The sequence below is a fragment of the Pyrgilauda ruficollis genome, unplaced genomic scaffold (genome assembly GCF_017590135.1).
Source record: "Pyrgilauda ruficollis isolate IOZ18807 unplaced genomic scaffold, ASM1759013v1 scaffold155, whole genome shotgun sequence".
In the NCBI taxonomy this organism is placed as follows: Eukaryota; Metazoa; Chordata; class Aves; order Passeriformes; family Passeridae; genus Pyrgilauda; species Pyrgilauda ruficollis.
Genome location: NW_024514210.1, coordinates 331,868 through 345,161, shown reverse-complemented (window position 1 = coordinate 345,161; position 13,294 = coordinate 331,868). Strand labels below are relative to the sequence as shown.

General features: G+C 58.3%; 2 protein-coding genes across 3 annotated transcripts; one reads left to right on the top strand and one right to left on the bottom strand.

Moving 5' to 3' along the window:
* Positions 1-4,913: 4,913 nt before the first annotated feature.
* Positions 4,914-7,356, bottom strand: SIGMAR1 (sigma non-opioid intracellular receptor 1). Its single transcript, XM_041461841.1, has 3 exons — positions 7,305-7,356; positions 6,652-6,744; positions 4,914-6,360 (listed from the first exon to the last, which is right to left on the bottom strand). The coding sequence occupies exons 1-3, from the start codon at positions 7,354-7,356 to the stop codon at positions 6,134-6,136; spliced, it is 372 nt and encodes a 123-aa protein (XP_041317775.1). The 3' UTR covers positions 4,914-6,133.
* A 996-nt stretch (positions 7,357-8,352) lies between these two features.
* Positions 8,353-12,955, top strand: GALT (galactose-1-phosphate uridylyltransferase). Of its 2 annotated transcripts, XM_041461839.1 has the most exons (12): positions 8,353-8,456; positions 8,736-8,905; positions 8,982-9,057; positions 9,168-9,216; positions 9,447-9,576; positions 9,858-9,914; positions 10,214-10,336; positions 11,195-11,327; positions 11,752-11,835; positions 11,918-12,072; positions 12,171-12,264; positions 12,785-12,955. In XM_041461839.1, exons 1-11 carry the CDS (start codon positions 8,402-8,404, stop codon positions 12,231-12,233), a joined length of 1,095 nt encoding a protein of 364 aa, XP_041317773.1. In that variant the 5' UTR covers positions 8,353-8,401; the 3' UTR covers positions 12,234-12,264; positions 12,785-12,955. The 2 variants fall into 2 exon arrangements, with proteins under 2 accessions (XP_041317773.1, XP_041317774.1); XM_041461840.1 differs by lacking the exon at positions 9,858-9,914.
* The last annotated feature ends 339 nt before the right edge of the window (positions 12,956-13,294 follow it).

Below are 13,294 nucleotides of genomic sequence, written 5' to 3'. Positions count from 1 at the left end.
TTTTTTTTGCAACAAGTGGCAGTCAGACAGCAACACCCCTCCCCGCTCCCATTTGCTAGCGCACGTCTAGGGAGTCACCAGGGGAGGGCTGGGCTTACGGCAGCCCCGGGGGATCGCCCCGCCGAGAGCCGTCCTGCTCGGGGCCGCGGGAGGGACCGGCGCCCGGGCGGGGGGCGCAGCGGGCTGGGAGACCCCCAGTGTGTGTCTGTGTGACCCCCAGTGTGTGTCCATGTGTGGGTGCTGGACGAGGGGAGTGCATGGGGGTGTGTGCAGGCTGTGCACACATAGATGTGTGAGGAGAAGGGAGTGTGAAGGAGGGAGTGGTGTGTGAGGAGTCTGCCCACACGTGTGTAAGAGGGTGCTGCGCGCATCACACGGCTTTTAGGGGGTCTGTCTGTGTGTGTAGATACCTGCGTGTGCTGGGAGAAGGTGAGTGTGTGTGTGTTCATTGCCTGCGTGCGTACAGTGGGATGGATGAGCCTCCCCCACACGTGTGTGTGCGGGGTGTCTGAGCAGCCCTGTGCCTAGGCACAGTGGGAGAAGTGATGCACTAAACGTGTGGGAGCCCACACACACCAGCCGGAGTGTGCCCGGTCTTTAAGGGGTGTGTATGCCCTGGGGCTGCGTGTGGAGGATGGGTGTCCATCCCCTGGAGCAGTAACCATGCATACACGTGTGCGAAGCCATGTGCACTGTCAGAGGGACTGAGCGCCTGCAGTGTGCGCACACACCTGTGTGTTTGCTCTTGGGGACGATAATAAACGTCCTATATGTGTCCGTGGGGAACTTGGGTGTGTGTGTTTCATGTATTCACCTGTTGGTTTGTGCAATCTCTGTTTGTGCGCACGTGCTTTTTTGGGGGAGGTGGGTGTGTGTGCTCACGCTGCCAACCCATGTGCAGGCACAAAGGGGTGTTTGGGGCACGCTCCAAGTGCTGTACCCTGAGCTCCATCCTCAAGGGCTGGGGTACCACAGCAATGTGAACCATGACCCTCAGCCTGGGACTTTGAAGGGATCTTTGTGGCAGGTGCTGTGGGTGCCTGGCCCCTGGCTGAAGGGTTCAGATTGTAATGTGGCCTGGATGCCCAAAGAGGCTTCCTGGCACGGGTAGAACAAGGCCATGTGTCTCTCTCACTCGACTGGCTCAATGCTCCTGGCTTAGCCTGTGTGGTAAGCTGTGGCACCAGGGTATCATCAAGTGTGTCTCCAGATGTCAGGCAAGGATGTAAGATGAGGTGAGAGCATGGCACCTCTCTGCCTTGGGTGCTGCCCACTGGCAGCATCCCCTGACTGTTTCCTTACTCTCCCTGACCTGCCTGTCTGCCAGATTTTCCTGATTCCTTTCTCTATGGAGGAAATTTAGCCAGGAGGCAAAGGAGGCACCTGCTCTTCCTTGGGCTTTTTTTGGCCATGGCAGCTTAGGATTTACATGGATGCCTGAGGAGCAGCGTTGCCCCACAACACTGTCCACAAGGGACAGTGGCTTTGATTCCATCCCACAGCCAGAGCAGTTTGTCACTGAGACTTCCTATTGCTACACTGGGTTTTGGTGGCATGGGATGACAAGAGGTTGGGTGGTAAGGGCTGGTAGCTCTGTCCTCTCCATGGCCACCTGTGTGCTGCAGGGGCCAGGGGCAGTCAGCATGAGCCAAATCCTCCTTTTTCCTTGAAGCATCTTGATGAAAAACAGCCACTGGCCATGCTGATGGCAGGAGCTGACTTTGCTCTCAGGCTCCATGGCCCAGCTCTGTCCCCTTCACCCCTTCCCTCTGCGGGGAAAAGCTGCTGCTTCTGTGCTCTCCAGTTTCCCTTTGAACATCTCCTGAGAAGCTACCCCGTGTCCTGCCATGGCTCTCGTGATTCTCAGGGCTCCTTAAGCTGCTGGCACCTCAGCTGCCTGTGACATAGTGCACCATGCTCACCAGGGAGGCTCTCCTGGAAAAATCAGACCATTCCCTGGGAGTGCAGGGCAGCTCCCGACCCTGCAGGGCCCCCAGGCGCTGTTTATCTTTGCACAGGAGATAAATTAGCTGTCGGCCATCCTATTTCAGGGCTGGACAGCCGTAGCTTGCACTGGCCCATCCCATCCCGCTGCGGCAGAGGCAGGGACCTCCTGGTGCTTGCCAGCCCCTCTGAGTGCTAGTCAGTGTGGCATTCTTGTTGAATTGCCACTGGGAAGATGAGACCTGGCCCTATTTCAGAAGGATCCACAGGGCCAAATGACCCTCAGGACTCATTGCACAGGACCCCATGCCACATGGTTCCAGCTTCCCCTCCCAGTGCTGCTGCCTTGCACCCTGGTGTGCTGCACCCTCTGCTCTGGGCTGTGCCTTATCCCCTGTACACTGAAAGCTGGGCTGGGTGGGGTGAGACAGAAGTGGTGACTTCTCTGTAGCCCAATAGGAGCCCAAGTGTTTGGGGAAGCTCCCCTTCTGCAAGGCAGAGGGGTTGGGGTGCTTGGGTCAGTTTAGCACCCAGGCCAGCTAGTGGCAACACCAAGGTCTCCAAAGGGTGCAGCGTATCCCATTGCCTTGGACATGGCCACCAAGGGACCTGTCCTACTCAGCTCTTCTCTAGAACCTGCACAGTGATAACAACAGCTCTGGAGTTCTGCCATGAAGTATGTCAGGCTCTCCTTGGGGCAAGCAAGCAGGACCTTGTCCCCTTTGCCCCGCCACTCAGCATTTTGCACCAATGGGGTTTGGTGATGCTCCCAGCTGGAGAGAAATTCCCCAAATGGCTATTGATGGCTGCAGCTGAGGAGGCACAGATAGATAGTGGAGGCATAGATGGGCACAGCAGACAGCGCAGCAGAGTGAGAGATACTTGGAGCAGAGATACCGCAGGAGGAATCGAGAGATAGATCCTGAGGGCTGATCAATACCCACTGCATGTGGAGGGACAGCAAGATAAAGCAAGTTGCAGGGGGAAGGTGTTAGGAGGGCAGCGATCTGCATTTGTCCTGGTGACAGCTCTGGGGAGATGCTCCTCATGGTTGCTTCAGTTGGGACAGGGATAGAGTCAGACCCAGGGTGCAGGTGTCCGTGGCTGACTCACTCTCCTTGCCCATCTCCAGCCACTCCATAGTTTGGTGCCCTTTGAGGTGTTCTGGGGTCCCATCTGGCCTCTAGACACCAAAAGGTGTGTATTTCCTGTGTGTCCTGGTCACATCTTCTGTCTCTTCAAGGAGAACCTGCTGCTGTGGGAGTTTTGAAGGATGCTGTGTCCCTGGGCAGCCAAAGGGGAAAGGGGCAAGCCCTGGCCCTGGCACAGGGGCTGTGCTGCAGCTGGGTGATTGTAGATGAGCTTCCAACCTGTTCCTCAGTTTCTCCATGAGAATCAAATGCTGCAGGCAGCTAGGTCAGGCCAGCATGGACTTGGGATGAAGAGGCATGGGAAGAAAAGGCAGAGGCACCAATAGCCTCTGTCCAGAACTCATTTCTTCTCTGCTGGTCATTGGAGACACTTACCTGATGAAGAGGTTCCAATCATGAAAGGGATGCTTTTTGTGACCCTTTAATGAATGCCTGGCACTCAGTGCTCTATGCTGGGATGGGGACAACCCCTCCTGCTGCAGCAGAGCAGCCAGGGTGCCTGGGTCTAAGCCCAGCTCTACTCTGCTGGCATTTGCCTGAGCTACCCCATGCTACCTGGTTTCTCCGCTTGTCATGGTTTCTTTCTTCATGCCAGCTGAGCTGGGAATGCTGAGGAAGGAACCCCCAGAGATGCTGAGGAAGGAACCCCCAGAGCAGCCTTTTGCATGGACAGCCCTGCAGCCAGGCTGGGGGGGAATCCCCCGCCCGGTGTGGAGTTATTGACACGGGCGCTACAGAAAACACTGCTGAGATTGTTCACACTAATGTTATTTAGCAGCAATATTTCCGTAATAAAAGAAATCAATGGGCAAGAGAAAAGACCTGTCCAGAGCTTTGATTTTCTTATTTTAATGGCATACTTATTTACTCCCACCAGCGTGCCCATTGGATTTTCATTACGCGGCCTTCGCTGTAAGTGGAGCGGTATTGATACGAGCTGCTGAGTTAGCGCCTTGCCGCGCGGGCCAGCTCGGGTGGGACTGCTCGTGTTCCCCAACGGGGCCCTGCCAAACCCCAGGGAACAGGCCTGGTGTGGGCCTGGCAGCCCACAGGAGCACACACAGGTGCACACACAGAGCCTGCCATGCGTGCACACACACAGGTGTGACACACGTGTGTCACCTGCATGGGCACACACACACAGAGGAACAAGACTCTTCTGACTACACCCATGCACATGTGTCCTACCCACATGTGCCCCAGCACTCACACACCTGCAGTTGCTCTGCACGGAGAGATGCCTGTTTATAAATGTGTGATAAATGCCTGTTTATAAATGTGATGCCATTTATAAATGTGTGCCCGTCCCACCCGTTGTACCCACACCCACCTGAAAACTATTCTACCTACATGCACACACAATCTGTGAACACATACACACACATGATGTGTCTGACAGCATGTGTGTGCACCTATGCGTGTGTGTGTGCAAACCTCTCAAAACCACCCACGGTGCGTGGGTCCAACTATCCTCGGGGGGCCACAGACTCAGCACTGCCACTATCCCTCAAAAAGATGGAGCCCCCTGAGCTCCGGGATTGCCCACGGAAGCAGGGACCCGGCACCAGCCCAGGCTTTTGGTCACCAGTGACTGCAGTGGCAAGAGGAGTAACAGCACCATCTTCTGCCAATCCCCGGCAGCTGAGGCAGGGCTGATCCTGCCTAGTGACGTACCCCCAGCTCCCAGGACCTTGAGTGGGATAATACCAGCTTCTCTGGGGACACCCAGCTGTCAGCAGGACTGCTGCTAAGGCTGGAGCTGGCCTTCACTGTGGCAGGGCTCAGCATACTCCAGAGACTCATCCAGAAACCCAAGTATGTGGGATGAACAACTTTATTACTGGTATCTCTTTTCAGGTAGCAAATTAAGAACTAGCCCTTGTGCAGGGCTGCTGGTCAGCAGAACAGGGACAGTCTGGGGAGCAGGAGAATCAACATGCTACAGGCCTGGGTGGCCAGAACACACTCACGTGTTTGGCAGCAGAATGGAGGTGAAAGCCCTCCACCAAGCAGTGAGCTCACACAGGTCTGACCACAGGGGCACAAGCAGGGTGCACATCTGGGTTTGGTTGGAGGATTACAGCACTCTCTTGGCAGCCGGGATCCCATGCCGGGAGCCGAGCAGAGTGGCTGTCCCCAGGGGGTCTCACAGCCAGGGGAAGCGTTTTGAGGGGCGAGATCCCATCCTGAGCTAGTACAGACATTTGGGCACTCGAGAACACTAGGTGCCTGCATAGCCAAGAGGCCACGCAGAACGGGGTCTCCATTAAGGCGACAGACGGTGGGTTTCCCCCGTGGGGGGCACTGCCTGGAGAGGACTGTGGGGAAGTGACCCTCTTCCAGCTCCAGCTGCCCCAGGGCAGATGACACACAGGGGAGCACGGGGCTCTCCAGCACAGAAACCGGGCATCCCCCCACTGCCAGGGGGTCTCAGCACAGATCCTTCCCTGTGCCAGGGTGACACTGTGTGCTGCCAACCCACATCAGCAGGGATGGAGCCACGGGAGATGCTGCCAGCTGGACACAGCACTTTGCGCTGCCCGCAGTCCCGGCAGGCTGCCAGAGACAGGGGGGACTGAGGGGCCGACCTCTGCAATGGGTGCGCTGGTCTGCTCTACCCTGTGCACCCTGCCCCGAGGGCAGCATCACTCCCCTGGTGTCTCAGGAGCTGAGGAAATCTTTCAGGGCTCGGGGACAGCCAGCTCCAGCTTCTCTCCCACTGCATGCTGAGGGCACACAGGGGTGTTTGTACACTGCAAGGCCACTCCAGCCCCGAGGGATGGAAAAGCAGGACGTGACTCCGATAGAAAGGAGGGACGGGCAGGCAGTAAAGAGAACTGACGTTCTGTGTTGCTGTGACTGCCAAGGTCCCTCTGTCCTGGCACCCTGTTGGCCTGCGGGGAAAGGACAGAACAATTTGGGGAAGGCACAGGGGATCTCCTGCTGCCTCTGCTAGAACCTGGGCTCGGGGAGGAAGAGAAAACGACTGGGAGGAAAGGAGCCAACCGGGCTCAGCAGGGTGCCCTGGTGAGACGGGCTCAGCACCCAAAGGTGGTGAAGAAGGCATTTGCTTCCAGGAGCAGGCCCTTTGCGTAGACACGCAGGGTGTAGAAGAGGGTGACGAAGTCCTGAGTGCTGAAGAGGGTGTCAGCCAGGGCGAAGGCGAGCGTGGAGGGGATGAAGCCCCGGCCGTACTCCACCATCCAGGTGCCTGCACTCCACTGCACTGATGTGGCCTCTCCCGCCTGGTGCACGATGGTGTCGCCTGCCAAAACACACAACCAGCACGGCTCCCAGTGGCTGCCCCACATCACACCCAAATGGGAGACACAAGATTAGGGCCTGCAGGGTTGAGCCTTCCAACCCCACCACAGCCGTGTTCCCTTTTCTCTTACTGCCACCCACTGAGATGCTGGGATGTGCCACTGGGGACCCAGACTGCTCTAACCTGAGCTCTTGGCTTCTGTCAGCTCAAAGGAAGGGCCTCTATGACAGCAAGTGCCTGTGCCCCAAACACATGGATGCAGCCCACTGGTCACCATACTGCTGCACTTACCTGGATAGTAGATCTCACTTCTGGTGGTCCCCTCCTTCCACTGCCGGAATGTCCCCGAGATGACGGTGTCAGAAATTTCTGCCCAGTAGCGACCTGTAGCAGGACAGACAACACTGGCTCAGTGTCTCCCTGCCAGGGACAGCACAGAAGCCCAGCTGTGAATCATGGAGCAGGAGGGTCAGGATGGTAGCTCCACTGCCTCAATACACCAACAAATGCCAACAGCTCTGGTACCCTTACTGACTGTGTGAAGAGCCATATACCACCAGCCACGGCTGCTTGGTGTCCTTAAGCCCCATTATTTCCAACTTTGGCATTTGCTCCCTCCTGAAGCACTGGGAGATGAGATGTCTGCCATCGCCTGCCAGCTGGATGCGGAAAGTCCTGGCCACACAGCATGTCACACACAGGGACCTGCAGATGCTGCAGGACACCATGGGGGCTGATCCCCTTGCAGGGAGTGTTTGGCCAGCATCATTTACCCCATACAAGTAGTGAAGCAGCAGGCTCCCTGTGCTGGGCACACCATGGGCAGCTGCACCTGAAAGAGTGGTGTAGAAATAGCTTGGAGAACTCCCCTGCCAGCAGCTCGGTCCCGCTGCTTACCTGAGTGTCCCCCGGTGTCGATAGCTGTCCCGAAGAGCAGCACGTACTCGGTGAGCGAGGCATGGAGCAGGCACATGGAGCCCATCCACCCGCCCGCATTCACAAACACCCACTGCAGGTCCTCGTCTGGCAGGATGTGCCCTGGGTGCTTCTTTCGCAGCTCCACAATGATCTTGGAGAAAGCCAGCTCATGGTCCAGCCCTGCAGCACACAGGGTCACTCTAAGTCCCTGGCACAGAAAAAGCTCAGCCGACCAACCCCCCAAATTCTCAGCACAGCCATAGGGTTTCAGCACACCCTTGGAGAGGTCTGCCTAGGGAAGATATCTCCTCTCTCCAGCCCTCAGCTCCCGCTGACCCAGCTCCACCGCCTCCCTGGATGGTGACAGAGGATAAGCAGCACCAAGTGCTCCAGTCCTACAGCCCATCCCAGATGCTGGGCAATGTGGGAGATCCAAACAACGTGACAGTGCCTCTCTCCTGGTGACATGCAGCTCCGACCAAACTCCCTGTGCCCTATGAGGACAGCTTTCTTCTGAAGCTCCAGGCTGACCCACCAGGGGCTTCAGCCCCAACCAGGCTGGATGATGTCGCTGCCCTGGTCCCCGTCGCTCTTTTGCTCCAGTCCCATTTTCCACCCTGCTTTCCTCGCGTTCCCTGCTGCTGTTCCCCGGTACTGATCCCCTCCCTCTCCCAGTCCTGCTGCCCAGGTCCAGCTCCCTGCCCCTCCCCGGCCCCAGCCCCACTCCCCCCATGACCCCTGCTCCATGACCCCGGCCCCCCTGTACCGAATTCTCCTCGGTCCTTCGTCTCCGCTACGGCTCCCCCCTCCAGCCCAGGCCGCCGCTCCCCGCCACGTCCCCGGCTCCTCTCTCCATCCCCAGCCCCTTGTCTACCCCCATCCCCACGGCCATTCCTCCTCGGCCCCGCTCCCCGCCGCCCCTCCGCGTCCCCACGGGCGGCGCGTACCCGCGTGGTGCCGGGCGAGCTGTGCGATCTCGGCGGGGCTGAACTCGTATCGCTTGGCCGCCAGCCACCCGCGCAGCCCCTGCAGCACCAGCGCCANGGCGGCTGCGCCGGCGCGGTGGGGCGGGGCGGGAGGCTGGAAGGGGCCGATCCCGCCGGTTTTCCGGGATTGGGGAGGCATGGAGCCATCGTTGGCCGGGGTGGCGGAGGGGGGTGGCCGCTTCAGCGCCAGCGGTACGGATGGGGTCGCCTTGCTCCATCCTTCCCTTCAGACTCCCGGCGGAGCCCAGCACGACCCCGGGAAGCGGGAGCTGCGGGGACCTCCCCTGCCCAGAGCAGCGGGGCTCCCGGGCTGGGACAGGGAGGAAGGGGTGAAGCTGAGGAAGGGCATAAAGCGGCGTGCATAAGGCAGACCGGCCTGCTTGTCCCCTGAGGGAGCGTGGCGGGTACGGTGCTTGTGCCGCCATTGCGGGGGGGCTGCGCCTGAGTCCCCGCTGCTCTCCCTCCCCTCAGAGCACCAGCACATTCGGTACAACCCGCTGAGGGACGACTGGGTGCTGGTGTCGGCCCACCGGGTAAAGCGCCCTTGGCAGGGCCAGCTTGAGAAGCCGCCCCCTGAGGATGTGCCCCGCTGGGACCCCAAGAACCCCCTCTGCCCTGGAGCCACCCGGGCCAACGGCGAGGTACCACCAGGGACACAGGGACCTGGGCTGCCCCTGCCACCCGCTCCTGCCTTCATACCATCTCTCACCCCGGCAGGTGAACCCCAAGTACGAGAGTACTTTCGTCTTCCCAAATGACTTCCCTGCACTGCAGCCTGATTCTCCAGAGCCTGGTAACTTTGGGGAACGGAGTAGGCTGCTGGGCACCCCCCGACTTGGGTCCTGGAGAGGCTTGGGTTCTGCCTCAGCACCTTCTCCCTGCCCACTCTCTGTCCTTCCCCAGATGACAGTGATCACCCCTTGTTTCAAGCTGCTGCAGCCCGGGGTGTGTGGTAAGTACCTTCATGGCTCCAGTGGCTTTGGGACACAATTTGTCAAGAACCTGTGGAATGGTTCTGGGCTGGGCCTGCTCCCCTCATGCAGTGCCTGTACTGTACACACCTACTCAGTTTTGGGGTCATTCTGGGGGTTTTGGCCTTGTTCCTTGTCCCACTGCACCCAGCAAAGCTGTGCGCATCTCTGGAGACACCTGCAGTCTCAGCTAAGCGTGTTTCCTCTACAGCAAGGTGATGTGTTTCCACCCCTGGTCGGACCTGACGCTGCCCCTCATGTCCCTGCCAGAGATCCGGGCTGTCATCGATGCGTGGGCAGAGCTGGCGATGGAGCTGGGTGCTTCCTACCCCTGGGTGCAGGTGTGGGGCTGGTGGGGGCTGCTCTTTTGTGGGTGATGGTGGGAGGCCAGCACTGGGTACTTTAGCAGTACTTGGGGTTGGGAGTATCCTAGCTGTGTGTGGGTCTCTTGCTTTGTGTCCTTTATGCCTTTTGAGCCTTTGTGCCCTGCTGAGCCTTTCCACATGGGTGTGAGGCTCTGTCCTCCTGCGGGTTGCTTCCCTGCTCTGCGGGGGACACCAGAACAGCCTGCAGTGGGAGCCCTGTGGCTGGGACCTGCTGCCTGCCCCTCTTCCTCTTGTAGATCTTCGAGAACAAGGGAGCCATGATGGGCTGCTCCAACCCCCACCCCCACTGCCAGGTGAGGCTGTCCCACCTGTGACCTGGCTAAACTACAAGTCCCTGTGGTGACTCTGCAACAAACCCTGAGGGCAGATGTGAATGGCAGTCGCCCTGCCTTGGTCCCGAAGCTTTTTGCAGTGAGGATACCCCTGTGTCTGTCCTGTCACCCTCCTTCTGGGGACTGTCCCTTGTGGCTGTCACATGCCAGACTGTCCACCTGGTGGCAGCAGGGACCTCCAGATGAGCAGCCTGACTAGGGGTATCCCTGCAAGTGAGGGGTATGAGCACCTCAGTCCTGTGCCCCAATGTCCCTCCCAGGTGTGGGCCAGCAGCTTCCTCCCGAACGAGGCGCGCCTGGAGGACCAGACCCAGCGCCAGCACCTGAGCAAGCACGGTGTGCCCATGCTGCTGGAGTACGCTGAGCAGGAGGCTCGCCGAAAGGTGAAGGCATGGATGTTGTCCATATCCCCTCCCTGGGAGCTGGTTGTGTGGTGGGGTGGAGTCTCCAGCCCCCAGGAGATGGGCTCTAGGAATGCCCTGGGGAGTTGGGACATTGTATGTCCCCATCAAACACTGCGTGTAACACCCCCCTGCAGTGTTACAGGCTGGGACAGGGTGGCTGGACAGTGACCAGGAAGAAAGGGATGTGGGGGTGCTGGTTGGCAGCTGACTGAACATGAGCCAGCAGTGTGCCCAGGTGGCCAAGAAGGCCAATGGCACCTGGCCTGTACCAGGAACAGTGTGGCCAGCAGGACCAGGGAAGTCATTCTTCTCCTGTACTTGGCACTGGTGAGGCTCCACCTTAAATACTGTGTCCACTTCTGGGCCCCCAGTTTAGGAAGGATGTTGAGATGCTCAAATTCATCTGGTCAAAGGCAGCAAGGCTGGTGAAAGATCTGGAACACAAGCCCTGTGAAGAGCGGCTGAGGGAGCTGGGGCTGTTTAACCTGGAAAAAAAGGAGGCTTAGGGGAGACCTTATCACTCTGCTACTCCCTGAAAGGAGGTTTTAGTCAGTGGAGGGTTGGTCTCTTCTGCCAGGCAACCAGTGACAGGACAAGATAACACAGTCTTAAGCTGTGGCAGGGAGCTTTAGGCTAGACATTAGGAAAAACTTCTTCACTGAAAGAGTGATTGGGCATTGGAATGGGCTGCCCAGGGAGGTGGCAGAGTCAAAAAGACTGGGTGTGGCACTCAGGGCCATGGTTTAGTTGATAAGGTGGTATTAGATCATAGGTTGGACTTGGTGATCTCAGAAGGCTTTTGCAACCTAGCTGACTCTGCGATTCTGTGCCCTGCAGGAACGGCTGGTGGTGGAGAATGCAGACTGGATGGTCGTGGTGCCATACTGGGCTACCTGGCCCTACCAGACCCTGCTGCTGCCCCGCCGCCATGTCTGTCGCCTCCAGGACCTCAGTGACAGTGAGAAGGACAGTGAGTGGCTCTGAGCTTTGTTGTACCCCATTCCACATCCTTTGGGCTTGACCTTTGTTATGAGGCAGCTGTGCTGGTGCTGGAGGGCTTGTGTCCTTGGGGTGGGGGCTGCCAAGCTTAGCTGAGGAGGGGAATGGCGCCTCTGTTCTGTTAGGATAAGAACTAGTTGTTTGGGCACAGCCAGCACTGCTCGTGGCACTTGTGTCCTTTTGGGGTGATGAAGCACATGGTGCTCCCTGCTTTGGTGGGAGGCTCCTCCTGCTGCATTGCTCATGCTCCCTGTGTGACGCGAGGGAATTCCCAAGCGTATCCCCACTGCCTGTCACTGATGTCCACGCGGGGAGAGGTGCTGCAGGTGACTGCACTGCACACCTGGCACGCTGCTGGCCAGCTCAGGGTGTGAATCACTGTCACTTTCCTGCAGGCCTGGCCTCCATCATGCAGAGGCTGCTCATCAAGTACGACAACCTCTTCGAAGTCTCCTTCCCATACTCCATGGGCTGGCACGGTGAGTGGCGTGGCTCTGCAATCCTCTCATCCACATCCCTGTCTCCTCCCTGTGGCTCATGCAGTGCCTCTACCCCCTGCAGGAGCCCCCACAGGCCCCTACCTGGAGGAGGACTGCAGGCACTGGCAGCTCCATGCCCACTACTACCCCCCGCTGCTGCGCTCCGCCACCGTCCGCAAGTTCATGGTGGGATATGAGATGCTGGCACAGGCGCAGAGGGACCTCACCCCGGAGCAGGTGAGTCCAGCTCAGGGGGATTGGGGCACCCAGGGGGTTGTATGCCAGGGCTGTCCCTGGGAGCAGCCCCTGGCTGTCCCTTGTGCTGTGCCCTGCAGGCAGCCGAGCGCCTGAGGAGCCTCCCTGAGGTGCACTACAAGAAGAGGGCTGAGGAGGTGTGATGGGGAGCAGCAGAGCAGCCAGTCCTCAGATGTGAGTGTGAAGGGGGATCTTATTGCTTCCCACCACTACCTGAAAGGAGGTCATAGCCAAGTGGGGGTTGGTCTTTTCTCCCAGATAACAAATGATAGGACAAGGGGAAACAGCCTGAAGTTGTGTTAGGGGAGGTTTAGATTGGATGTTGGGCAATATTTCTTCACTGAAAGGGTGGTCAGACATTGGAACAGGCTGCTTGTGGAAGTGGTGGAATCACTGTTGCCTGGAAGTATTAAAAAAAAATGTGTAAATGTGGCACCTAGGGACGTGGTTTAGTGGTGGGCTTCACAGTGCTGCACTAAGAGTAGAGGTTTAAGATTGCATCATTTGGTGTGCTCAGTGTGCTCTGCCAGAGGTCAGCTGGGAGTGGTGAGAACCGAGGTCTGGGAATTCATGTCAGTTGTGAACCCTCTGAGCTCCCAGATTCTCCTGAACCTTGTCACGACTTAGCTGGTTTTTGGGACTGGTTTTGCCTGTTTGGGGACTCAGGGCCTAATCCTGTGGTATCCTTCTGTAGGTGGTGTTCCTTGTCTCTTTCACCATCCCAGGGTCTGTCTTCTGCCCCCACAGTATGTTTCTACCACCACTAAAAGGTTTACTCTCCTTACCAGTCCAGTCTCACTGGTGGGACTGGGATTTTTTCTGCCCCATGGAGGGGCACAATCCCCCTGTTCAATAAAACGTTGAAGCAAAGTGCCTCTGTGTGTGCTCTCGTGGCTCTTAGCCCTAGGTGGGAGATTTGGGGTTTCTGGTGAAGATCCCCAGCTGCAGGTGGGGGGTAACACGGGGCTCAGGGGTTGTGCTGGCAGCCCCATACCTGTTGCTTCTGTCCCTGCCTCTGCGCTGCCTCCTCTTCCTCCCTGGGGGGAGCTCTGAGTCTGTCTCTGAGTGCTGCAGGCTTGTGGAGGAGTGGGAAACAGGAAGAATGGATGCAGCCCAAGGCCTAGCCAGCTCCTGGGAGAGGGCTGAGCCCTGGCAGACTTGCTGCACAGAGGCTGCTGGCTGAGATGCTCAGCCCTGGAGCTGT

Excerpts from the sequence above, each read along its gene's own strand:
- GALT (XM_041461839.1), top strand. The coding sequence starts at position 8,402 with ATGGAGCCATCGTTGGCCGGGGTGGCGGAGGGGGGTGGCCGCTTCAGC. Across the intron at positions 10,337-11,194 it reads AGCAGGAGGCTCGCCGAAAG|GAACGGCTGGTGGTGGAGAA; the intron begins GTGAAGGCATGG and ends TGTGCCCTGCAG. Across the intron at positions 12,073-12,170 it reads GGGACCTCACCCCGGAGCAG|GCAGCCGAGCGCCTGAGGAG; the intron begins GTGAGTCCAGCT and ends TGTGCCCTGCAG.
- SIGMAR1 (XM_041461841.1), bottom strand. The coding sequence starts at position 7,356 with ATGCGGGCGGGTGGATGGGCTCCATGTGCCTGCTCCATGCCTCGCTCA. Across the intron at positions 6,745-7,304 it reads CTCCATGCCTCGCTCACCGA|GTCGCTACTGGGCAGAAATT; the intron begins GTACGTGCTGCT and ends GTCCTGCTACAG. Across the intron at positions 6,361-6,651 it reads AAGTGAGATCTACTATCCAG|GCGACACCATCGTGCACCAG; the intron begins GTAAGTGCAGCA and ends GTGTTTTGGCAG.